Source organism: Dendropsophus ebraccatus, chromosome 2 (genome assembly GCF_027789765.1).
Source record: "Dendropsophus ebraccatus isolate aDenEbr1 chromosome 2, aDenEbr1.pat, whole genome shotgun sequence".
In the NCBI taxonomy this organism is placed as follows: domain Eukaryota; kingdom Metazoa; phylum Chordata; class Amphibia; order Anura; family Hylidae; genus Dendropsophus; species Dendropsophus ebraccatus.
This window is the reverse complement of record NC_091455.1, coordinates 184865935-184892381: the sequence shown is the minus strand read 5'-3', so window position 1 is coordinate 184892381 and position 26447 is coordinate 184865935. Positions and strand designations below refer to the sequence as shown.

General features: G+C 39.9%; 1 protein-coding gene across 3 annotated transcripts in view; it reads right to left on the bottom strand.

The window, feature by feature from the left end:
• The window catches only part of DPP6 (dipeptidyl peptidase like 6), a 1116244-nt gene that overhangs the window by 470750 nt on the left and 619047 nt on the right, over nucleotides 1–26447 (bottom strand). Inside the window, exon 1 of one of the 3 annotated variants that reach the window (XM_069958877.1) lies at nucleotides 8665–9016. The exons of the other annotated variants lie outside the window; for them this stretch is intronic. Coding sequence (XP_069814978.1) covers nucleotides 8665–8721 — 57 coding nt within the window. The 5' untranslated portion in view covers nucleotides 8722–9016. Of the gene's footprint in view, nucleotides 1–8664; nucleotides 9017–26447 lie in introns of those variants that run through there. 3 annotated transcript variants of the gene reach the window in all.

The window sequence follows — 26447 nt, the reverse complement described above, 5'->3', positions numbered from 1 at the left end:
GTTTAAGGCTGTGGAAATACATTTGCACAGACCTATAGCAGACCTATAGCTTATTGAAAGGCTGCTCAACAGCCTTTCCGCAAGCTTTTTGTAACCCAAGCACCCAAGCAGGACAAGGTAATTGGTCAAGCATTGAGCTCGATCAAACATCCAATGCCTGATCGAGCAATATGCTCGACCAAGCGTGCTCACTCATCTTTAAGTCACTGAGTCTGAATATCCAAGTGAAATAGGTTTATTATTATCATTAGTGTCTCTGCTGCCACCAGTGTTTGTGTCGGGAACTGCAGGTATTATAAAAGTTCTTTCTCGGCACTCACCATCATGCTTCATAAATTTTATTGTAGAAAAAATCATCAAAAAAATATATACAGTGGCGACAGGACGTCTCGGTGTCAAGCCTTCCTCAACTGTCACCGAAACGTCCTGTCGCCGCTGTATATATTTTTCGAAGGATTTTTTCTACAATAAAATGTATGAAGCATGATGGTGAGTGCCGAGAATGAACTTTTATAATACTGTTGGAATTTTTTTTTACTGCGAGCACCACCCTAGACACTGAAGTGCCGTCTAAAAGATTTTTTTCTATTGAGAACTGCAGGTATGTCCTGAATTTCCTGGTTGTCCCATGTTATCCAGCACTGCTGCACACCGCTAATGATACAGAGCAGGGTCCCTTCCAGTGTATTGTATATGAATGTGATAGTAATCACCACTTGCTGTGCAGAGGCTATCACGCACATTCTGTAGCTTAACTGACAGGCAGTATCCCCCATGTATTGTATATTCTAATAAGAATATACAGTACACAGGGTGGAGGACCCTGCTCTTCAACAATATCACTATGTGGTAATGCTGGACAAGACCAAGGGACAGCCATGAAGTTCCCGACATAAACATTGATGACATCAGAGGAGTCAGTGTCATTCCTTACTGCTGCCACTCAAAGTAAAATAATGTACAAATAAAAAAAATATATACATTTATTTTAGTTAAGTTAAATTACAATGTTAAAAAAAACATGAAAAAATGTATTTGGTATAACCCTTTAAAACAGGAGGTCACTTGTGTTTTTCTCCCTGCACTATAGTTGTCTACCCAATAATCTGAATAGAAACATGTAGCGTACACCTGTTTCTGTGTTATCAGTTTAGTTACATTGTGTTTACTTATACTTATGACTTATATACCATTCTAACCCCATATTTATTATCAATCAATGCAGAAATCCAGTTATTTCCGAAGAGACTACTTACTTTTCCTGCAATCTCTCCATATGCTACAATACTGAGTTTGTTAGCATGTAAGATGTTAGAGAGATTTCTCTTAGGCGCGAGTTGTCATGAATCATCATACAGCATGTCATCTATCGTCCTCTATGGGATAACATGTAAACTTCATGCGTTATTATTGCCTAGTAAACTACTGTGCAAACAATGGCGCCCTGGAGAGTGACTGATGAATTCAGCCCTGATATATCTCACTGCATCATACTAAATCAGATTTTATATTTGGTGAGTTCCCCACAAGCATTTTTTCTTACGATTTTTTCTTTCCGCCTGAAGTCTGTGCTCAGTATTACAGTGAATGACAAGCATCAATGGCTGTCAAATCGTCACGCATTGACAAGTCAAAAGGTACAAACTTGAAAAAAAGATTTTTTTTTTCTTCGCTCGACAATAATTTTACTTAAGCTGCATTCATACATAAGAAATGCAGATAATTTGCTTCGCCTGGATTACTTCCAGATACTTTGTGGACTGAATAATGTACATCTGTACTAAAATAGATTTTCCTCTATTGAAATAACAGTATGCTCAAGCAATGGCTATTAGGCACTGTCAATAGTTTTCAGTTATCTGCGCGAGTAAAAGACTGTTGTCCAAGAAGATGATGATTTGAGGGATCGGAGAAATTGCTCAGGAAGTTTAAAATGGAAGGCAGAGATTTGTATGACTCACTTATCGACGATGGCAGGCAATTGCTACTTCACAATTGTCAGGTATAGTTGAAGCTAAGTATGCTATATAATAGCAACTGTTCTAGCCCTCTCTATCAGGTATTTCTTTCTTTTTTTTTTAGTTTAGGAATTCCTATACCATGTTAGAGGATATGTAGGCCTCAGTTCAGGATCCTCATGTTTGTCCACAATGGAGAGTGATTACCAAGAGTGTATATCCATCTGGAGGATCTGTCCCGTTCTATATTACACAGTAAGTTGCTTAATTTGAATGGACACTGTGTAATTCTTAAGTTTACCTATGGTGGCGCTGCAGCAAAATTGTATACTTCTTGTCAGGTTTTCCCATAAATGAGGGATAAATGCTTAAAGGTTTCGGCAGAGGATTAGGTGGTCATTTGATCAATGTCAAGGGACCCTTCTAAGGAGAAGGCATTGTCTAAAGTAGAGAACTTAATAAAGGGGTTGGCTACTTTATAGTAAAGCTGTTATGTGTAGAGTATTAGTCAGTGTACTCACTTCAGTTACTGACAGCAGCTTCCTGTGGACTTCATAAAGCTAAAATCAGACTTCCCTCTTCCAGGCTCTGCTGTCCTGCTCTGTGGTGATTCTGTCCATAAGATGACTGCATGGAGAAGCATGTGTCCACCACTGAGACTGCATATGCCTATGGAGGACACGGAGGGTAGGGCATGGTCACGTGCTCCTCCATGCTTGGTCATCTTATGGACAGAATCACTACAGAGCAGGACAGCACAGCCTGGAGGAGGGAAGTTTGATGAAGCTCTATGGAATACACAGGGTACTGCGGTCCATAAGTGCAGTTCACACTGAACACTGAACAATTTTAGTATAAAGTTACCAAACCTTTTAACTCTATTTGACCTTAATGGGAGTTCCATAAATATCATGGCACCAAAAGTTTCTTTTTCTTACTACACTGTGGATGTTTACCCAATGTGCTTATTGTAAAGCATGGGCAGTACAGTCTATTTGCAGGTACAGTATTTACAAAGGAACTCATTTCTACATTATATTTCTAAGTACTATGCTGCTCCACTGTATGGAGTTTACCTATGTCATTAGTCTCAGTAGTTTACTCTTTGTGCACCATCTAGAGGCAGCTGTAATTAAGAATTCATTCAATGACCCCCTACAAATCACATAGGGATCCTTACCTGTCTCATAACAAATGTTTTTCTCATATATCTTACAAATGTCATACAGTATGTATATTATTCTTTGTGGTCTGACATTGTCACTCCTGTTTTTTTCTTATAGACAACATATTTATTGGGAAATCTCCTCTTATTGTTCTCTCTAGAGTTCTAGGTAGTCATGAAACTTCTTCCCATTACTTACACTCTATCGGGGAGATTTATCAAACTGGTGTAAAGTAAAACTGGCTCAGTTGCCTCTAGCATCCAATCAGATTCCACCTTTCATTCCTCACAGATACTTTCAAAAATGAAAGGTGGAATCTGATTGGTTGCTAGGGGCAACTGAGCCAAACCTACTTTATACCAGTTTGATCTATCTATCTATCTATCTATCTATCTATCTATCGATCTATCTATCTATCTCCTATCGATCTATCTTACTGATTTGATGGAAGTCTACAGTCTCTGGTCACCCTGGTTATTGCCTGGTATATTATTTCAAGGGTTAACTAAAACAACATTCCTCTCTAGTTTACACTCAGTCAACTTAGTTTATACAGTTACTTTATATATCACAGGAAGCACCACTAGGTTCCCGCTGAAGAAAATAAGCTTACATTTACTCTAATAACACGTCCTGGTGAGTTCTGTTCCTTAGCATAAACCTATTTCCTTTGTACATTACTATTAAGGTACATATTGTCCTATCACATTCCCACGAGGTTAATTTCTACTTTACCCTACTGGGTTTATACAGAACAGAACTATTATGATTTACAATTCTAAAACCAGAGACAGCGGCAGTATATTGTCATATACCCCAATTATAGCATATACATCTAGGTATATGTCGAGAGATGATGTCATCTGGGGAATAGATATATGACACCAATAATGATGACAGGAGAAGTTCTTGTTGAAAGTAGAAAGGTAGGAAAAAGTGAGATAAGATAAAGTTTAGTTTATCCACAATATTCCATAGTCGTGGGGCATAGTCTTATAATCGATAGGGATGATCGAACATCGTGAAATCTTAGGTTCACTCGAACTCGAACCTTCGTCATTTGATTCCTGATGCCTTCCGGTTGCATGGGGAAGGTGGAGCAAGCCCAAGTACCACCTGGAAAACAGGGGAAAAAAAGGGAAATTCTAGGTAATAGGCTGTATCCCTGTTTTCCTCGGGCTTGCTCCACCTTCCCCACGGAACGGGAAGGCATCAAGAATCAAATGACAAAGGTTCGAGAAGGTTCGAGTTCGATCGAACCTAAGATTTCCCGATGTTCAATCATCTCTAATCATTGAGTAATGGCAAATGTTACCAAAAAGATGAAAAAAACAAAAAAGGAGCAAAAAAACAATGAAGCAGGGATATATATACATATATATATATATATATATATATATATATATATATATATTGGAAGAGTAGGGCTAATCTGGTCCAGTGGAAGGCTTAAAGAACACTATTAGGGTATGCTCACACTGAGTAAAAGTGGCGGAATTCTGCAGCGGAGCCTTCCTCAGTGTGTCAATGGGATTCCTTGTGCGCCTCAGCTCTCCGCTCAAAGAATTGACATGTCAACTCTTTGAGCGGAGAGCTATGGAGGCGTGCGTGGCATCCCACTGACACTGAGGCAGGCAGGATTCTGGGGCAGGGGCTCTGCCGGGGAAGTCCGCCACTTTTACTCAGTGTGAACATACCATAAACATCTCTGTAATAAAGCAAAAGACACTGTAGAGACTATTACAATACGACATTATACTTACTATTGTACTGTACACTGGTTTGCAAACTGTTGCACCTAAACTTTGCAAGCAGACTGTCCTAAGCACTGTGGGATTTATAGAGGGGGTATCTATCTATCTATCTATCTATCTATTATCTATCTATCTATCTATCTATCTATCTATCTATCTATTATCTATCTATCTATCTATCTATCTATTATCTATCTATCTATCTATCTGGCCATTACTTTTAGGGAGGGAAAGAGCGGCAAATCAGAAGAAGGAGACAAGTTTCCTAAATAATTGTATTTGTAAAAATATTTATCACAGGAACCGTGTCTCGGTTTTATATGAATCCCCATAGAAAACCTCTCCTGCTCTGGACAGTTCCTGTCTTGGCCAGAGATGTCAGCAGAGAGCACTGTGTGAGACTTAAAAGAAAACAACATTTCCTGCATGACATATAGGGGCTAATAACTATGGTAAGGCTTGAGATTTTTCAATAAAAGTAAATTACAAATATATATAACTTTCTGACACCAGTTGTTTTGAAAGAAAAAGATTTTCACCGGACAACCCCTTTAATACCCCTTCAACAAGGTTGTTTTCCCTTGCTACCTGCCCCTCGGATCACTGTTAATTAAATATAAAAAAAAATGCTGCATGTTAAAAATCCATATCTATTTGACTCAAGATATAAGGTGAACCAAAGGATTTTGTAAAGCAGCTGCCAACAGAATTGAATGGTGGGTTAATAACTTTCCCCCAAGAGTCAGATCAATCACCTGAATAAAAATCCATCCTATCCAAGTTTTAGTAAGAGACTTCCAAGTCTTATTCTAAGGACTATTGCTGTCAAACAGCTTCTACAGGACACGTGAATATTATAAACACTACATGACATCCTTATTTTCACCCAATCACACAAGGGTATCCGGACCAATCCTCATTGACGCCAGACAGTCACTACAACACTCCAGTACGCCATATGGTTCAGTCAGTATAGAAATCCTGCAAGCTACAATAAACTATTTGTAACAGATACAGAATATGAGATCCAAGGCTTAAAATACAGAATACAAATCCATTTTCCTGCACTCCCTTTATGTATTCTTATTCAACAGCGTGATAGCATCATTATTGATGTTGGAAACAAAATCTATTGGATGCAGCAGACCTGTACCATGTTCAGCAGCAGAGGGATATTGATCATTCCACTTCATGTAGAGATTACACTAATTTGTAGTCCAGGCAGTGACTACATATATTTAAAGGGGTTCTCCAGGACAGTCTGATATACTGTAAATGAAGTCAAGACCTGCATTGGTTCCTTAAGATAATGAATAGTTTACAGTGTCCATAGGGTCACCATGGGTGGGATAGATTGGGACAGCATGGAGGGTGGTCCCTTACTTTCATATAGTCTGTGTATGAAAAATGCATACAAAGTTAGGCTTGGTTTTACAGTGCGTTTTTGTATCTGTTCCACTATATCCATGTTTGATTGTTTAATTTTAACATAGAGAAAATCATTGCAAATCACTTTTTTGTATACTCTAAAAAATTGAAACAAGAAACATCAATTTTGATCTTTTTTTTTTTTTTATTATAATGTAAGTCAATAGAAAACGGATCTGCTGGATGGCATACCACTGCAACCGTTTTTACCATCAATTTCTTCATCCATTTTTCTTCCAGAAAGTGGATATGTTAAACAGACACCAAAAACGCAGTGTGAACGTAGCTTTAGGTTCAACCAGCCCCTTCCCCAATAGTCATGCCAATCTAATGGTTGAGGACCAGTTATCAATAAGAACTGTCAAAGCTTTGTATTCTTCTCATTAAATAAATAAATAATCACATTTGTGTAAGGGCCAGTTCACACAGAGCAAAGTGGCAGATTTCCATGGATGAACTCTTTACCATGGATCCCGCCTACCTCAGTCTCACACAGTGTCTCTATGGGAGGGCTCACGTGTCTTCGCTTCCATCGATCTCCACTCAAAGAATTGACATGTCAATTCTTTGAGTGAAGAGCCACGGAGAGCAGAGGCGCACAAGTCCTCCCATACGCACACTGTGTGAGACTTAGGTAGGCGGTGAAGAATTCTGCCATGGAATTCCGCCACTTTTGCTCCGTGTGAACATGGACATCCATTGTTTACTATACAATAAAAAAGCACAATACAATGTCGTACTGTCCCTTTAAAAGTCTGCCATGTTGCATTTACATCTATTTAAAAAAAATGCCCCAAAGACTGTCAGAAATGTGAAAACCTGCTTAACCATATAACCTGCCAGCCATAGAAGTCTACTACCTCACTGGACACTTATAATAAGTGACACAAGCAGCTGCTACTAAACTTGGATTCCAGGACTGTGCTGCATCTTGCAACTTATTCCCATCGTCATTTTGCCTTTAAGAAGAAGGATTTCACATGACAAGTTAATGTTCTTAGGTAGTTGAGTGAGTACATTTTTCTGGCATAACCCTCGGATTATGCACAATGAATGCCATCCTAAAATAGATTTAATAGGTATGTCTACATTGTGTTTAACAGAAGAAACTCAGTGGAATACTGTAACATTCACTTAAGTCAGGCTCCCAAGTGTTGCAAGAGAAAAGCTTTTTGATGTAGCTCAGCTTTATACCCTGTACATAGCTCCACGTACAATTTACTAATTCATATTGTAATGCAAATTTCAGATACCCACACATGGTGGTACAAGCACAGCCTGGCATGCTTAAGCAAAAGTGCCAACCAAGTCCATTAGCACAGTATTGATTGCAGGCTTTTTAAGAGATAGAACAATCACAATTCTCTATTTACTTAACAGATGAAAAGATAAACATAATATTTATGCCGCCAGATGTAGCAGAGTCCAATGGGTTATTCACTCCAACAACTTAGCTACTATCTCTCATATCTGCTACATCTGCAACAATCTATACTTTTGCAGAGAAACTGGATATCTGATGCATAATACATTTTTTTTTCCATCTTTCCAAATAATCCTATCAATGCAAACATCATTATACATTTGTCTTGCCGTTGATCAATACATTGTATCAAGTATCAAGAAAACTGGACAGAGAATAAATCCATGACCTAAGGAGTATTCGTAGACTCTCGTCTTAGATTCCTTCAACTATTGATCACAATGGGCAATTATTTATCCCGGTGAAATAAGAGAATCTTTGTCCTTTAGGGAAATGTTTATGCCCCCCCCCCCTTCTTCTCTGGAGAAGACAGCCAAGGAAATTGCTGATTCCCTGAACTGTTGACTGCCTTAAATCTTTGCAGCTCTCCTGTGTTTGGCAATGATGTGACTATTTATAGTATGTGTATCTCCAATCACGTTTGCAGCTGCAAAAGTTTACAGGGCAGCATCTTCCAGTGAATGAAGAGCACCAGGTGCCAGTGAGGCGATACCCAGACATCTCATCTTCCTATGTGCATATGTTTTGCACAGCCCCTGTTTAGGTTGCAGCGTTCTTCTCCCAGCACTAGTTAGGAAAGCCATTCAGCAACTTCCGAAAAACCCATCCGTGACTCCCAGCCCCTTGAAGAATGTATATAAAGAAACCCAAGACAGCTTAATTATCCTGCCTGCTATTCTGTAGCTATACATAATTGATGAAAAAAAAGATGCAATCTGTTAAAAATAGCAAACTCTAAACTGCAGGCTCCGGAGCGAGAGCTTAAGGCAGTCCTGACGCTCCATAGTGACTCAGGTGATACGCTAGCATTAGCCGGTGCATGTCATCCCCCAAACAATTCCCACGTAATAAAAGAAAGATCACAACGGTATTACCTGCTCTTGCTGCTGCTGCGATTTCCCTGAAGCATTCTGTTCTTTAGCTGTGGTCATGATCACCCCTACTTGTACCCACCGCAGTAGTCTATGTGATGTTACCGTCTGGTTAAATGCCCCAAAGCCAATGAGTACGAGTTACTATTCCATCACAACAATCAGCAGCCGATTTCAATGCATATTAAAAAGGACCCATGCGAGGGGGGAAAAAAAAAAAAAAAAGAGCCGACACACAAAATAATACAAGTCAAGGGAGATTAAAAGATGCAAGGCTCTTTACAATTAGCAACAGCCTCTGCATCACAGAAGCAATGATAACTGCTTGGCAACCTGCTACTGGCAGCAGCATAGCTTGGAGACAACCTAGCGATGTAGCCCCCCTCCTGCTTCCCTTTCTCTACTCCACCCCCCTCCTCTTTCTCTAGTCAGGCTCACAGAGCATGCACCAGCCCGCAGCCCTGCCAGCAGAAAGGTAGCAGCACAGCCTTCCCCTTGTAGGACTATTTCCCTGTCAGGCAGAGATCCAGATGTAAGACACGGCCTCATTGGCTGCTCCCGAATAGGGACACAGGACAGAGTTGACAGTGTGCACTGTGCTGGATGATTTCTGTGTCGTTGCATCTCGGAGGGGCTAAAAAGTCGAGTCGAGAATAAAATGATTGTGTAAGAGGTTTCCATCGCAGCTCTTAGCTGCACAAGCCTGTAACAGCAGTTTTCTCATTCGAGGTTTTGATTTATTGTACCTATCTGTTTACTATGTTGCATTTACATCTAAATATTTACACAATATTATGAGATAATGTTCAAAATATTGCTGTTAACCCGCGTTATGCCACTTTGCTGGTTGCCTTTTTTATGTTTTATTGATGTTTTGCAGGTTATTATTCATTTAAAGGGTCTGTGCAGTTTCAGATTTTTTTCTGACATGTGAACAGAACAAGTCAGAAGAGGAGAAACTAGAAGTGGAGGCCTCTGCTGGTGACCGGACCTGCCTGTCAATTCATGTCAATCCCATTAAGGCATTGAAAAGAGATGTGCAAAAGTTTGGCCGGAGCGTAAACAAAGGGTTCTCAAGTTCCTAGACATAAAAGAGGAAAAATGAGAACTGCTTTGGAAGGTTTAAACGGCAGAAACCCTTTAAGTTCCGAAAGCCGGGACCCCTTTGTGTAAAAAAACAAAGGAACACTTAAAGTTTTTAAACTCCCTGACTCCTTTAGGTTTAGAAACTGGACAATTCCTTAAATTCTAAAGCTAGAACACATCTTAAAGTCTTCCGAATACAGACAAGTTTTATTTTCTAAAACCGTACAAAAACTGTTATCGTTTAACTTTCTAAAATAGCATATAGGGTGGGTTCACACATACCGTATCGGCCGCGAACTTCCCACTGCGAGTTCGTAGCAAAATCTGCTGCAAATACCTTCCCAGTCACTTCAATGAGATGACATACTGAGATGACTTTATGGAAAAGTCAGCCCCCTTAACCCCCTGCGGCCTGGCTACATACATTATCGGGTCCCCACTCCGGCTTGCTTTGGGGGCTCCCGGCATCTCCTAGCGCTCAGCCAATCAGTGCACAGCCCTGCTGCAGTGAACTGATTGGCTGAACGCCGGGAGACGCCAGGAACCCTAAAGCAAACCACAGCAGGTATCCAGTAATGTATGTACCTGGACTGCAGGGGAATATGGGGGGGGGCTGACTTTTCCATAATGACAATCCTGCTGCGATTATGGAAATCTCAGCCCCCTTACTCAATGTTATCTCATTGCAGTGACTGGGAAGGTATCCTCAGCGGAATTCCTTACGAACTCATAGCGTGAAATCCGCTGTGGATATGGTATGTGTGAACCCAACCTAAGTTGGGAAACTGATAAATTCCTTAAAGGGGTTGTCCAGACTTAGAAAAACATGGCTGCTTTCTTTCAGAAACAGCACTACTACTTCAGTTTAGTTGTGGGTTTTGCATCTCAGTTCTATTCAAGTGAATGGATCTAAATTGTAATACCACACACATCCTGAAAGCAGGGGTGGTGCTGTTTTTTGTTTTTGCTAGAAAGTAGCTGTGCTTTTTCTAATCCTGGATAACCATTTAAAATTCAGAAACTAGCAGACACTTTTATTTTTTTGAAACAATAGAATCAATACTGGAGAACCCTTAAAGTTCTGTGACTATCAGTCGTTTTTGGTTCCGGACACCTCACAACCTCTCTAACCTCTCAAAACAGAAAATGAGGCTCTGTTCACATTATCCACAAGACTCTGCTGGATTTGTCACACAATAAACATCTCTGCTGCCCTGGTGACCCGATATCATGAAATCTATAAGTTTCTGGTCTATGTCTAACTATTGTGATTTATTAATGCAGCCATAATGTTAATAAATCCCATTTTGCTGATGTGACCTGCTGTTCTTGTATAGATCATACCTGGAATAGGTTTATTATATCAACTGAATGTTGATCCATACTCATTATACATATATTAACCTTTCTAAAAGCTAATCTCAAGCATTTTATTGCTGTCAAATACCTTTAATCCAGCACCTAATGATCCAGGTTTCCCTGAGATACATTATTCATAAAAGCCATTATTGGGTAGAGAGGTGGGGACATGTAAAAAGAAGGTAATAGAGAGCCAGGAGCTAATCAAAGAAGGCTTAAAGGAGAAGTCTGGGGATTAATAAGAGCTGGCAGGGGGGAAATTGATTACAAGTACTAACTCAGCTCTCCCTGTGCCTGCGGTGAGTGGCGGCACCGACCTTGAGACCTTTGCTGGGCTACGGGGCTCCAGCACCGCCATGTTACAACCTGGCTGATAGACTGGCCGCTTGGCCAGTCAGTGACTGGGGTGGATTGCCGCTCCAGTTACTGATTGGCTGAGCGCATTAATTTTAAGGCTATGTTCCCATTTTGTATGACACAGGCCATTCCGTGACTCGGCTGGGTCACGAAACGGCCGGTGTCACAGAGAAGATCATCCCGGTCGGTACTGCAGTACCGGCCGGATGATCTTTACTGCCACTGAATTTGGATGCGGGCGCATCCGTGCACGCCCGCATCTTAATTCCCCATGCTCACAATGGGGCATGCGGCCGGAGCCGCTCACTCCACTGTGTGCACTGGCAAGGTTTTCTGCAGCCACTTTCAGTGAATAGTGGCCACAGAAAACTGACATGTCAGATTCTTGTGAGGCTGCTAGGGATCTCGGCCAGAGTGTATACTATGTGCCGGGATTCCCTCAGCGGCAGCACTACGTAAGTACAGTAGTAATCACGGCCGTGATCAACAATTACCGTCACCACTACGGTACTTACGTAGTGTGAAGGTAGTCTAAGGCTAGGTTCACACTATGTAAAAACAATGACCGTATTTCATAACAACGGTATGTTTTTAAATAGTGTGAACCTAGCTTAAGGCTATGTTCCCACTAAGGAACAGACCGGCCGTTCCGTGACCCCGGCCAGGTCACGGAATGGCCGGTCTGTGCCCGGATCATCACGGCTTAAGTACCGGCCGGATGATTTGTCCGGCCGCGGAGCTCTGATGCGATCGCTTCACTGTGTGAACTGACAGGGCTTTCTGCGTCCGGAATTCACTGAATTCCGGCCGCAAAAAACTGACCTGTCAGTTTTTTACGGCGCCGCATGGGATCCTGGCCGAAGCGTGTACGATGTGTGTACGCTCCGGCCGAGATCCCATTCAAAATGAAGCTATGTAACTGGTTTGACTGATCTAACCTGAAGATGCCTTCAGTTATAATAAGGATTTACAATAAGGACATTTTTAGGATCCCAGAAATCTGGGAAAAATTCTCATAAAATCCAAAGTCAATTAAAAAAAATAAAAAATGTCATACTGATACCTAATTTACTAAACCAGTTGTTAGATATTGCGGCTAAAGGGGGTATTAAATGTAGTATTCAGTTGGGCAGGAACATCCCTAATGAAGTGCTCAGTGGGTAGGAAACTGGATTGTTGCAGTATTTCTTGTACACTTTAAAAACATTCCCATATGCTAACTGGCTTCCTATGGCATTGGTCCAAATGTATTTATGAGTGTGATAGAGGCATTAGATTGTGAACCCCTTGGGTAGCAGCGGCTGACATGATTGATGACTATCTCTATAGAAAGTTATATCGGTGTGATATACAGTAAGCAATGCATTTGTTCATAATAACATCCAAGATAAGTAAATTATGTATAGAAAGGACACTGGCTTATGTATCAAAAATAAGTTTGCATACTTCAATGGCTCAATCCTGACGGCTTTGACAGTCTCTTTATTTAAAGGGGTACTCTGGAAAAATAAAATTGTTGTTGAATCAACTGGTGCCTTAAAGTTATACAGATATTTAAACTACTTCTATTTAAAAAATCTTCCAGTACTTATCAGCTGATGCATGCCCTAGAGTCTGACACAGTGCTCTCTGCTGCTACCTCCATGCATGGCAGGAACTATCCAGAACAGTAGTAAAGCCCCATAGAAACATCTCCTGCTTTGAGCAGTTCTTGACACAGACAGAGGTGGCAGCAGAGAGCACTGTGTCAAACTGGAAAGAATACACACACACACACACACACACACACACACACCACTTCCTGCAGGACATACAGCAGCTGATAAGTACTAGGAGACTAGAGATTTTTAAACAGAAATATTTTTTTTTCTCCGGAGTACCCCTTTAAGGAAGTCCCAATAATTCTGCATATATGTATCAATAAATAATGAATCCAGGGGACTGGTGTGCTCTCAAACTTGTGAAACGAGGCAGGACAATTTTTTTTTTTTTTTAGATTGTACAGTCTGATATCATCATACAGAGAATACACATGACCCTTGGTAGATGAGTATACAGCTGCAGCGCTGCAGGAGAACATTACGCAAGGCAGAATAGGATAAACTTATAGAATAAATAGAATCCAGGCTTCTTATTAATCTTCAGATATTCTTGTCCCTGAGGTTTTCCCAGCCATTGTTGTCATAAAATACACCATATCAACAACTCATACAGTGAGAGATGAAGCGTCAACAATTTGCCTGGAGATGTCCACAAGTTGCTAACGTATATGTCAGTAACTGAGTTGTGTAGTCAAATAAGTCTTATAAAAAACAGACTAAATTGCTCTGGATCCTACATTATTATTCATTGTACAAAGCACACAGTAATATTAAGATTGTTGACGCTGTATGCGAAGCTTAAGAACATATAACAGTGGCAAATACAGTAATACATTTTACGACGTTACATACTCCAGATAGAACAGAGCCATCTGAGGAATTATAAAGGGTGTAAGATATAAGAGGAGATGCACTAACAGGATACATGCCAGAGATGTTCTAATTGTAGAGCCCATCTCTAAACATTGGACCAGGCTCCTCTCAATGAAGTTCTGCAGACTATGAGGTTGTGTGAAATGTCATCCAGTCTCTTCCGGGAATTCCTACAGAGGACTGTGTAGTTGGCTGGCCACCAATTTCTGCCACAAGTTAACTCTGCGAGTACCAGGGAAAAGTGCACTACGGAATTGTCCTCTGGTGAACTATAGTATCTTGTTATCCTTCGTAACTGATATCTGAAATTAAGAGTCTGTCAATGTAAATGACTGACCAGTGTATGTTTTTTTTTTTTTTTTGGGGGGGGGGGGGTGTATTTTGATGCACACAGAATCTGACTGTGGTTTAAGATTTGTAAGAGAAATGGGAATAATAATAATAATAATAATAATAATAATAATAATAATAATAATAATAATAATAATAATAATTAGAGATGAGTGAAGTATCCGAAAATTAGTTTTGGGTCAAATTAGTTAAAATTGGTGAATCGAACCTTAACGAATTTCTTTAAAATAGTTAAAACTTTTATAGCTACAAAAGTTCAAAATAGCTCAAAAACTGAAAATAACAATTAATCAGCCAGTCACTCATCCAATTTCCGCCATTCCTCTCCTCTCTGTCCCTATATCGCTCTGTTAGTCTCTCCCTGCTCTGCTCTAAATACCTGCTGTCATCCTGCTCTCTCCTCCACACACAGCCGACTGGCCACCTCCATTACCGAACTGCCTTATATAGAGGGGGAGGTTCTGACATCACAGAGGGGCCTGCAGCTGATTGGATGGGAGCTAGGGATCATGGTTCTCCCATGCAGTGACGCTCCAGACACGTTATGTTCTCACTGCGTATGAGTCCGGCCGCATTTCATACGCCGCCGTACATGTGCGGCTGAAACTACGGGCGTGGAAACAATAGACATGCGGCCGGATGCGTATGAACCGCGAACATATGCCCGTAGTACAGTTATGCTTCCCTAGCTTGTTTCGTAGCGATCTGAGGCAGGTCATTTACTTGGAAATCTTCGCCCAGCCCAATAAAACTCACAGAACCTTTTGGATCAAAAAATCAAGTTCAATTTGGCTGAAATAAGTACTCCGTACGGGACCGCATGGAAATCCATGGCCGTGAGTTGGAACATTTCCGTCCTTAAACAATGGTTTTGTTAATTTTTCGCGGCGCCGCATACGATCCGGCCGTAAGCTCATATGTAGTGTGCACTGTGCGGGAGTATATCGTATACTTTCAAGCGAACGCATCAACCTCAAAACTATGTGCGTATATTCGCGGTTCGCACTACGGCAGGACTCATACGCAGTGTGAACATAGTCGTAAGGAGCATTGTACTATGAATCCATACAACCAAGATTTATTCTGATCGCCATATTTGGAGTAAGGATTTTTTTTCCTCTCATTATGGGCCAATTAGTGTGTGCCTTATAAGGACTTTTACCTTCCTCTGGATCAACACAGTAGGGTTATAGTTTGAATTTTATAGATTTTTGTTTTTTTCCAACCTCTTCAACTACAGTATATCACTATGCAACCTGGGAGTTACTCAGAGTTGTAATTAAACTATGTGCAAGAGACCTACAGTACATCAAGTAGCCAAAATGATTAAAAGCATTGGCCCATTGTTAACCAGCAGATCCAGAAAATAATACGGCCATTCTGTGGATACAGTCCTAAATAAGCCCTGAATAATATCTGCTGGTAAATAGCTGAATAAAGGAGCCAGAGAAAACAGGTGAATAGCAGTCAACTAAAGCTGAAGGCACAAAAGGGAAGAGTGGCAATTTTGTGCACAGCTAAATTACGTGCTGCACGGTATTTTACGACCTTCCATCAGAGGTCCATTCTTCCAGTGCCAAACCCACGTCTGCCTTTTACATAGTGTTGCCACATAATGCTCATTATAAAGCTCTGTGAGTAGAATAATAGTATATTATTTAAAAGAGACACTACATTTCTAAAAAAAAAAAAAAAAAAATTCCTGTTGTTTTTTGTTGTGTTTTTAGATTTCATTGCTTATTCGGCCATGTATGCTGAAGATAGGAAAGAAACTAGGATACTATCTTCTCTTCCAATCAGACTTACGATCCAGCACAAGTGACTCCAAAATGACTTGATAACAGATAGTTCCGAATCAAGCTGGTTAAAAAATTAATTTCGATGGTTGACCCCTAAAAGACCCTATCAGCTCCCAGTGCAGTCGTATTACAGCGGCATTATCAGGTAACTACAGGAGAGGATGTGATCACCTGAATACTATGTCAATGTCTGGTGCTCCGCCACGTGGTTCACCTCGGAGCAATTGGTTACCAATGACATGTTGTATGAAATTTAGGATAGTAAGGGTGGGATAAAGAAAAGTTAGTAGGCTTTTGTTTAAGTATTGATATATTTGTCCAAGGTGATGTCCTATCAGATGGGTTGGGCTTTTCAGTGCAGATAGGCTTACAACATTTGATCTAAATTTTCAGTTAAATCCTACATTGTAAAAATCTCATATCATAAGTATAGTATGTAGGCTTGGGCTAGCCAACCAGGGAGCCAATGGAGTCCCTTGAACCAACAAGTGAGATTCCACTAACAGCACCCCCTTCTCCCTTCCTGGGGGGCGCACACTATGATCTTTTCACAGTCATTTTGGTTATAGTAAACCCTTATAGTTACCTGTAACCAAGACAACATATTGTCTCCGTTTCTTTCCCCTGTGGGCGCCACCTACGTTACAGCATTAAACTTCAGAGTACAAGGATTCGCAGTGGATGTCGGTTCAAACTCACGGCGTGAAATCCGCCGTGAATCTGATATAATATATCCACATATTCTGTATATATAGCCAGTATTAATCAATATCAATGCCATATACAGTAGTTCAATGCAAAGTACATTTACATGAGTCGCCCTTTTTATGCTAAACACAAAGCACAGAATAGTATTCATCTCGCCCCCGGCCACAAAGCTTTGGATTTAGCTGATAGATCTCTTTATAAATAGTTTAATAATAGGAATTGTTGCTCCCATTCTACAAGAACATTATCTTATATGACTGTGCAGAATCTAACATGTGTCGCACACCATGGCGCTGTGATCCTGCAGAAGACTATCTGCAGGTGTCTCGGAGATTGTTAGCACCAGGACATGGCTTGAGAACAAATGTCAGCTATCTGACAGCTATAAATAAGGCCCAACGACAATACACGTCTCCGAGAAACAGAAACATAGTAGCAGAGGGTCACATTAAACTGAAGGATGGAAGACTCCAAGGAAAATGAGAAGTTCTTTCTTTGTAAAAGTGCGGCTGAGGATTTCCACAGAGGAATGGTTTTCCATGGGGAATGTTTCGGTCAAATATAGCCCATGGTTCTAAAAGTGGTTGTTATAGAAACAGGGGATACAAGGTTTTAGGACAAGGTTGCTCAGACTCATTTCATAAGAAATTGAAAGGGCCGTGCTGTGCAGGAGTACGAAGAGTGGTGACGAGTCTCTACAAAGAGAGGGACTGTATTACGTTACGGATCTACATTTCTACATGTTTACTGCAGGTGTTAATGATATAAAACTATTCCAAGTTACATTAAGGTTCGGAGGCCGGAGACTGAGAATGGATACGTTGTAAATCATTATTTTCTTGCTGGTGGGTTAAAGGGTCATTATGCTGAAGTGGATGAGAAAAACAATTTAGCACACTGTGCACTTCATTAAATTTTACCAATTTCAAGGATGATGGGGAACGGTCCAGTAATTGATGGACAATATATTTATAACAACGGCAGAAGAAGACATTGACTCCAGATCTGATATTTACTATAAATTGGCTATACTAATAAGATTTTTTCTGAACTAATGTTCATTCATTGAGTGACTAGTACTGTATTACTGATCTAATAGCATTGTAGTACTAATAGCGCATTATAGCTTTGGAGGGAATTAGAGCCATCAAATCTGCTCACAGCCCTATACGTAGGTTATGGGGGACTGCAATTATAGTCATTGTTTTGAGTTTAAAAGGATGCTAATTCTCCTTAAAGAGAGTGTCATACAGAAAGATCTTTCCTGGTCCACTGGCAATTAAAGGGATATGCAAAATAGCTCTCACACCACCTTGGGCAAGTGGCTCCTTTCATATCCTTACTTACTGGTTTATCATGCAACTTGCATGTCATGGTCAACAGGGGCAGGTTGTTCAGGTTAAATGCTGGTTAAGATCCTTGTATTGTCCTTTCTCTGTCCCTCCTCTCAGCTATAGTATGATTCAAAGGTCTAGCACCCACTGAGGAAAGAACGGTTGGCACCTACTAGAGGCTTTATCACACTTAGAACAGTCTAAGTCTGCAATTTTGAGGACTTAAAGTGTCTTTAAAGCTAATGTACTATCGTACACATTCACTTCAAGTGTTGCATATGAATAGAACGGCACTGGTGTGAGGAAGCCAGTGCCATGGTCCTTTTTTTGAACCGCAGCCATGTTCTCGCACATGGAACCGGTTTATTACCGAGCACTGGCCTGGGCTGAAGCACTGGAGGTGGGGTGGGAGGAAATTCCAATCCCTCTATGACGTGGCTCCATTGATTCTAATAGACCGGCGCTGTGGTTAAAAAAAAAGACCGTGGCGAAGATATTTAAGTGACAGGGACCATTTGAAGTCCATAGTCTATTATACTGTAGTTTAGTAGTATTTTTGTCTTATGTAAACTATTGGTACTGCAAGGCTCTTTTTAACCCATCTTAATTCATTAATATTATTAATATCACTTATATTGCCTTCTTATCAACATGCTATAGCTTATAAAAGCCATTTTGACAGCCATTTTGATTAGATGGCAGCTATTTAGCGACAAATAATGGCCATTGTTCGCCAATAAATGACACCCATCCAATAAAAACGTCCATTACTTTGATGGTGTGTGGACATAGTCTTATTATTAGACTACTACGTCTCTTATGTAATTGTCTTGCTGTATTAGTTTTCTCCAATCATACACTTGACAGTCTGTCATGGCTAGCACTCAGAATTATTGGTTTATCAGTTGTATTATTGACCTGTTGTATAATTTAGATAATAATCGACCAGTAAATCCTCGTCGTATTATTAGTCTATAATATTCTCGTTATAGTTTCAGCCTAGATATCAATGGCTTTTTTTATAGTCTTGTATTATCGGTCTACTGTAGTCTCTTAACATTAGTCGTTTTTTATTGCTTTGTACAGTTATTGACTTGTCTTGTGATATTATTGATGGATTAAAGTCTTGTATCGGCCTGTTATAGCAGAGAGGGTAGAATGGATTTAGTTAGAGTAATTTGCAATAGAAAATCAATGAGGAATACTGTTATTTATTTCTAATTATAACCTTGTCAAAGTATTTGTATATTTTATCTTTGTAATATTACTGGTATTATTATTAGCTTTCAATAGCATTGTAGTATTATCTATTGGATTTAGTTTTGACAAGTAGAAATTTATCCTTTTTTTATCCTACATGTGGTATTATTGGACTGGTTAAAGATTATTAAATGTAAACATATTAAACAGCATTTTCTTGTCTGGCTTAGCGACTTAGTTAGATCAGCCACAAAAGTATCTAGTGTGCCAAGAACCAGGAACAAAACTTCTTTATTCAATACCTCCTAGGATTGTACACGTCTTAAGACAGCACACATCCAATATGGATCGGACATGGTCATAGTCTGACATGGCTAGCCCCCTTTGATAAGAAACATGTCAGATCATAATTATGTCTCCAAAAAGTGTGTTGAAAAAGTAGTTTTGTTACTGGACCTTAAAGCACTGGATGCTGCTTATTGAAAGAGATATATATATATATATATATATATATATATATATATATTTATTTATTTATTTATTTATTTGTATTAGTATTGTATTAATATTATATACAACACCTTACACAGCCTCTCTGTTGCCGACAATGGCTTTGTTGGGCATTTAACAATACTAAGCTCCCTAATGTTAGCATAGAACCATTAAACTGCCTGTGAAAGCTGCCTGTGCCAGGAGCAGTGCAGACAAGGCACTTAGTAGCAGAGCTAGTGGTGAGAACTATCAGTTACCGCTCTGCTACAGGATTGCACTGTATTCTATGTAATATGCTCAATATCACTAATGTTGTAACCTGGCTTGCGCAGCTCTGCAGTTCCTAACACAGCCTTTGGTGGCAACAGAGGGGCTATGTTAACTCTTACTGTTGCCACTCAATGTAAAATACACACACTAGATATCTCTGTCTATCTATCTATCTATCTATCTATCTATCTATTTAGCACATACCAGTAGTGGATAATAATAGGTCCATTTCGGGCGGTAGCCAGGGGCCCTGAGCTCCTGGGGGGCCCATGTCCACCCCAAAAGACTTATACTTTCAGTGGTATATTGTCTCCTGTCTACAGCTCTGCCATGATTTGCAAAAAATTGCTGCTTTTTACCGCAATTTTGCACAAATGAGGTCATTATGACATTATCTATCCTATACTATGAACACCACCCTAGTGCTGCCATAGTTACAATGGGGGGGCAGGCTTGGTGAACAGCCCGGGGCTTATGATACAGTTAATCCGCCCCTGGCACATACACATCTTCCAAATCCCCCACTGCTCTAGTACCATCAGTTCTGTGGTCCCTTATCCATCTTTGTGTACTAGGCTTAATCTATGATAATAATAATAATAATAATAATAATAATAATAAATTTATTTGTATAGCGCCAACAGATTCCGCAGCGCTTTTTTTTTCTATGCATACAGTACAGAGGTACATAATACGCAGTTAAATTGGAATAAATAAGTACATAGTTAATAAAAATAACAAAAAATACAAAATACAGAGTATAGACGAGACCTGCTCGTTGGAGCTTACAGACTAATTTTCATAGACACCAGGCATAAGTGCTTTATTTGTCCATGGTCCAGCCATTGTACATAATTAGAATTACAGGATGAGCCAGTAACAACGCCAATGTCTGATGCAGGTAAACATATAAAGTGCAGGAACAGTCAGAGAAATAGAGCAAGGGAAACAGAAGGGGGAAACAGTTTAGGGAACGTTATAAGCGAGCCTGAAGAGATGAGTCTTCAGGGCACGCTTGAAACTGTGGGTATTGGGTATTAGTCTGATGTGTTTGGGTAGGGCATTCCAGAAAATTGGTGCAGCACGAGAGAAGTCTTGGAGGCGGGAATGAGAGGTTCTGATAATGGAAGATATTATGATGTGCCAGTTATTGACTGCCATGTCTACATGAGATATCTACAGTCTAATAAACAAAGGCTGCTGGGATATCATGACAATACTCGCACAGAACTGCTGTGGATTTAAAATGGCAAGCATGTGACACTTTGTTGTATGTCGTATGGAGGTTCTTTAAAAGGTCAATAAACCCCTTTAAAAGGATCTCTATGGACAGTATGTAGAGAGTTATTCTCTTTTTCCCTTAATGAGAAAGAACTATCAGATGATGTCCTGTGATGGTAGAAAAAGATGTTTAAATTCTCGGCGACCTGTGGCAGAACTCCGTAGCTCGTATCAAAACGTATGAGAGCTTTATGGGAACATAATAGATATCTTATGCGCCATTCCATTCAATTATGGAAATGTAAAGATACTTAACATTAACATTTCTTTAACAATTGGAAACACTACGTAGAGAAACACCACTAGTAAAGAAGGCAAAATTAGATTTGTCTTACATTGGGTTAAGAAAGAATGGGAGATATTATTCTATTGTGAAGGCTGATCTAGTTATAGAGCGTGACATTTCATTAAATGATAACCTAACAGTTTTTTTCTATAGAAATATATGATCATGTTTGGATAGTTAAAGGGGTTTTCTGGCTCTTTAATATTGATAGGATAAACCATCTATGTCACATACCAGCATCCCCAGTAGTCAACTTATTAAAGGATCCACTGCACTTAGGCTATTGCTGCAACCTTTTCATTGCATAGCAGGCATAAAGCCCTAGATTTTACAGACATTGCTTGTTACTTTGGCCTATCGTAGCTGCGCTATGTGCAGTATCAGTCATAGAAACAAAAAGAATCAATTACTTGTCTTATAAACAATGCAGAGGCTGCAGCGATCACCTGAGTGCTACAACCCTTTTGACCAGCTGCTCAGTGGCAGTGACAATACTTGGGTTAAGTAATATTGATGGACTATTCTGTGCATTAGCTACTATTAAATAAAGAGTTCCTCTAAAGAAAAAAAACCTTTTAACACTTCACAGAGACATATTAAAATACAAAAAATGGTCAGCACTGCAATATATATATATATATATATATATATATATATATATATATATATATGTGTGTGTGTGTGTGTGTGTGTGTGTGTGTGCCACATAAACCTGCAAGTTTTATCATTGACCGTACATGCTCCCCCGTCGTATACATGCTTAAAAAAATAAAAATGCTTTAAAGTTTTTTTGTTTGTTTTTTTAAACCATTTAATCAATGTACCATCTCACCCTATTAGGGTGACCTCAGAGAGATGGTTCCTAACACTGGCCTCTTTTGGACTAACAATAAGCCTAGAAAACTGGACATTCCAGATCCAACTAAACACTATTAAAACATCCACAGGAGATTGGTGGAGTGCAATTTTATTAGCCAGGGTCTGAGTGTTCAGACCACAACCAATCAGGAGAGCCAGAAAAAGTCAGTGTGCAGTGCGTTCTCTCACAGCTCTATGTTATGTGACGTGGATAACTGTATAACATAAGTCTATGGGGCTGCTCGTGTCAGGAAATGACCTAGAAACAGGTGTAAACCAGGCACAAATGTAAACCTACTCTGGTGCATGCGTAAAATTATGCGCAATTCCGGTGCCAAGCAAAGGTCCTGCATGCTCCTCTTACTGAATCCGGCTTCAGAATTGGGGGTGGCGTCTAATTTAAGGCGGGTGTAGGGAGTTAACATGTTCGTAAATGTTCATATGTTTGTACGAACATGACGCTTATTGTTTGTGATCGCCGATTTCTAACAATTTGTTCGATGATCAGAATGGTTATTATGATCATTTTCAAAAACATTTGAACTTGCAACTGCATAATTCACGCTTTGCGCCTGATAATCTGTATGCATGTGGGTAACTCTAGACTGTAAAGTACACAATTTGTATGTTCGCTATTTGTTTGTGAATGTTCGGTGAACATAAACCGAACACAATCATTTTTTTAATGTTTGCGTTTGGGATCTAAACCGAACATCTAGACTGGTGCATCAGTATGCCAATCCTATTAAATGTTCCCCTCAGACCCTGACGGATCAAAACATTTGACATGATCAAACTAGTCACAACGGACTGTAAAGCTTAGGGGGTTATGTTTCTGCTCATAGTTGGTCCATTGTGCCAACTCTACGTACCAGTCTTTACTTTGCTTCCCCCCAGCATAGATTCCACATTGCCGATTCCTCTCTCAGGTTGAAGTAGTCAATTATAATGCAGCCTAAATGAACGCTTCATAATAGTTTCTACCAATGCAGGCAACAGGCAAATGTACCAGCCTAGGGCAACGCTAACTGTAATGTAATGATAATGTACAAAGGTTCTGATACAGAACGGACTAGTAATAGGAGAGGTAGTGATTACATTCACACCTTAGTATATTAAAGCTGAGAACTAAATGTAACATATTGGGAACATTAACACTTCTCTGTAGACCTATAGGACGATGTTAATTAAAGAAATAAGTGGCATGCGATGTTAAAAAATAATGCAATTAAAGATAATGCTAAGGCTGGGTTCACACTGCCTTTTTTGCGGTCAGTTTTTTCATCCCTTTTTTGGTTGGGGATGAAAAAACTGATGTATTTTTGTGCATTCGTTTTGATCCATTCTTCCATTATAAAAACATGGATCAAATAGCATACTTTTTTTAACGTACACAAAAAAGTGGTTGACCATGTTTTTGTGTAAAAAAAATATGCAGTGTGAACCCAGCCTAACTAGAAACGAAGATACAGTTTAGGACTTGTGTTGCAATTGCCACCAACTTTACTGACGATATACTATTTATTTTCCCATTTACATTATGCTATTGCTGTAGCACATCTTGCCAAATCTATACAGGGACCACTTTTTTTTTTTTTTTTTTTAGATCGGAGTGTACAAAGGAGCGCTCACTTGATCAATCATGTCACTAATGGAACCAATAGACAAAGCACCATAAACTGTTCTATATTCATAAGAGAGAGCGGCCGACTTCTGCCTCCTTTCCTAGCCGCCTGGCCATCTCTAATGGCGGGGCACCTGACATACGGCTGCCTAATTGCTCGGGCAGCTGGCTCAAAAATCTGCAATAGAACTGTGCAATGGCGCAGGTCTGGCGACCAGGAATACATGTCATAAATATAACAAACGTTCATCACTCAGTTTTATCTTCTGATTGATAACGTAAGATTAGGCAGGCAATGGCATGGTTTGCTTGCTGCCAAGCTGCATTTCCACTCATATGCTGCTGGCACAATGCCAGTCCAGATTTGAGCTGCACTGCTGAGTCTTTGGAGACAGAACGGTTGCTACTTATACATTGCCTACCTGTTACAGTACATGCCTTTAAATGGGGTTGTCAGGCAACGTGGTTATTGATTGTTCTCCGCTGTAAAGAATGTTGTATCACGTATCACATAGAATTGATCTTTTCCATAGTTACACTCTAAATAGATGTGCTTTCCTATAGACAGTGACCATTGATATAGAATATTCTGCTTTCCATATAGAAACAGCTCTAGTAATAATGAAAGGTAACTCACTTCAGACGACTTTGAACACCATCAGATATTCACAAAATGTTCTCGTTATAGTACATATAGTTTGTACATGGGTGTTGGATCAGTGAAGTCATTCTTAAGGATGTTAAGGTGCTGCACCCATACACATCCTTTGACTGACAATTATATCTACAAGTTATAAATGGAGAGAGGGAAGGCAGTGGCTTATAGCACTAAGAACAAAAAGGTAGGGTAGTTAAAATTAACTCTCTTCTTTTCCCCAACAACGAGGCTTTTGTAAATACTAGATTCAACATGCTTTTCTCTAATGTGTATGGGAGCCTTTAAGTCAACATTAAGCTGACCACAGATGATGATGTCAAAATGTTATAATTCTGTTAGTTTACTTCAGTTCCTGATGAAAGTAGCATTAAAAGGGTTATCCAAACGTAGAAAAACATGGCCGCTTTCTTCCATAAACAGTAGCAGTCTTGTCCTTAGTGTGGGTGTGGTTTATTGAAGTAAAAGACCCCACATGGCCTGGAGACAGAGGTGGTACTGTTTTTCTCAGAAAAGTAGCTGTGTTTTTTCCTATCCTGGACAACTCCTTTAAGTCAGTCCAGAGTAAAGTGGCACACCAAACCAAAACTGCTTTGCAGTGCTCGTGGTAAGATAACCAACAATATAAAAGAGAGTCCCAACACTCGCTGCTTGCTCTTTTAAGAAAAAAGCAAACAATGAATACTGGGACTCTCTTTCACATTATAACATCATTTACAAATTTTCTTCCTTTAAGGGCTAATTTGGGGAGCAGAAAAGGTCCTACCTGTTCCGCACCCCAGCGGAACAGAAGTATGCAAGAGGTGCATGTCGGAGCATTGTGCACGGACGAAACCATGACCACAAGAAATGTCAGTAATATCAAGAAGCTATAGAATATTGCATGCAGGTGCACCTGTTCTCCTCTCATTTTGGAAGCTATACTTCCAAAACCATTGGGAGGGAGTGGTGCGCTGTGGAGTGGAACAGGTAGGTTCTTTCTGCCCCATGCTATTCCAGATTAGAGATGATCGAACAGTGCTGATGTTCAGGTTTGTACGAACTCGAACCATCGCTATTTGACTCCTGCAGTACTTCCGTTCTGTAGGGAAGGTGGAGACAGCCCAAGTCCTGCCTGGAAAACAGGAATATAGCCTGGGTCATAGGCTGTATTCCTGTTTTCCAGGTGGGACTCGGGCTGTCTCCACTTCCCCATGGAACGGGAAGAATGCGGGAGTCAAATACCGATGGTTCAAATTCGTACGAACCTGAACATCAGCGCTGTTCGATCATCTCTATCCCAGATTTGTTTCATACCTACATTTATGATCAACAGATCCATAAAGGATTTGAGAACTTTCAGACTATTCCTAGATAACACAATTTGGTTGAAACAAAATTTTGCAACCCAGCATAACCAAAGGTCTGACAGCGGATTGATGGTTCTTTTCCAATATATATAAGCCTACTGAAGCAAGAATGCATGTTTGTGGAAAAGTTAGTCAAAATAGATGTCAGACAAAAAAGTTTTTAAATGTCAGCCATCTTGCTGTATGTATGTACAGACTTCTTAAGGGCATACATTGGTTTTATTGTTTCCTTGCTATATCTTTACCTTCAGTTCACTATTAAACTGGTCTTGACTAGAGATAAGAGCAACTTGAGCATGCTTA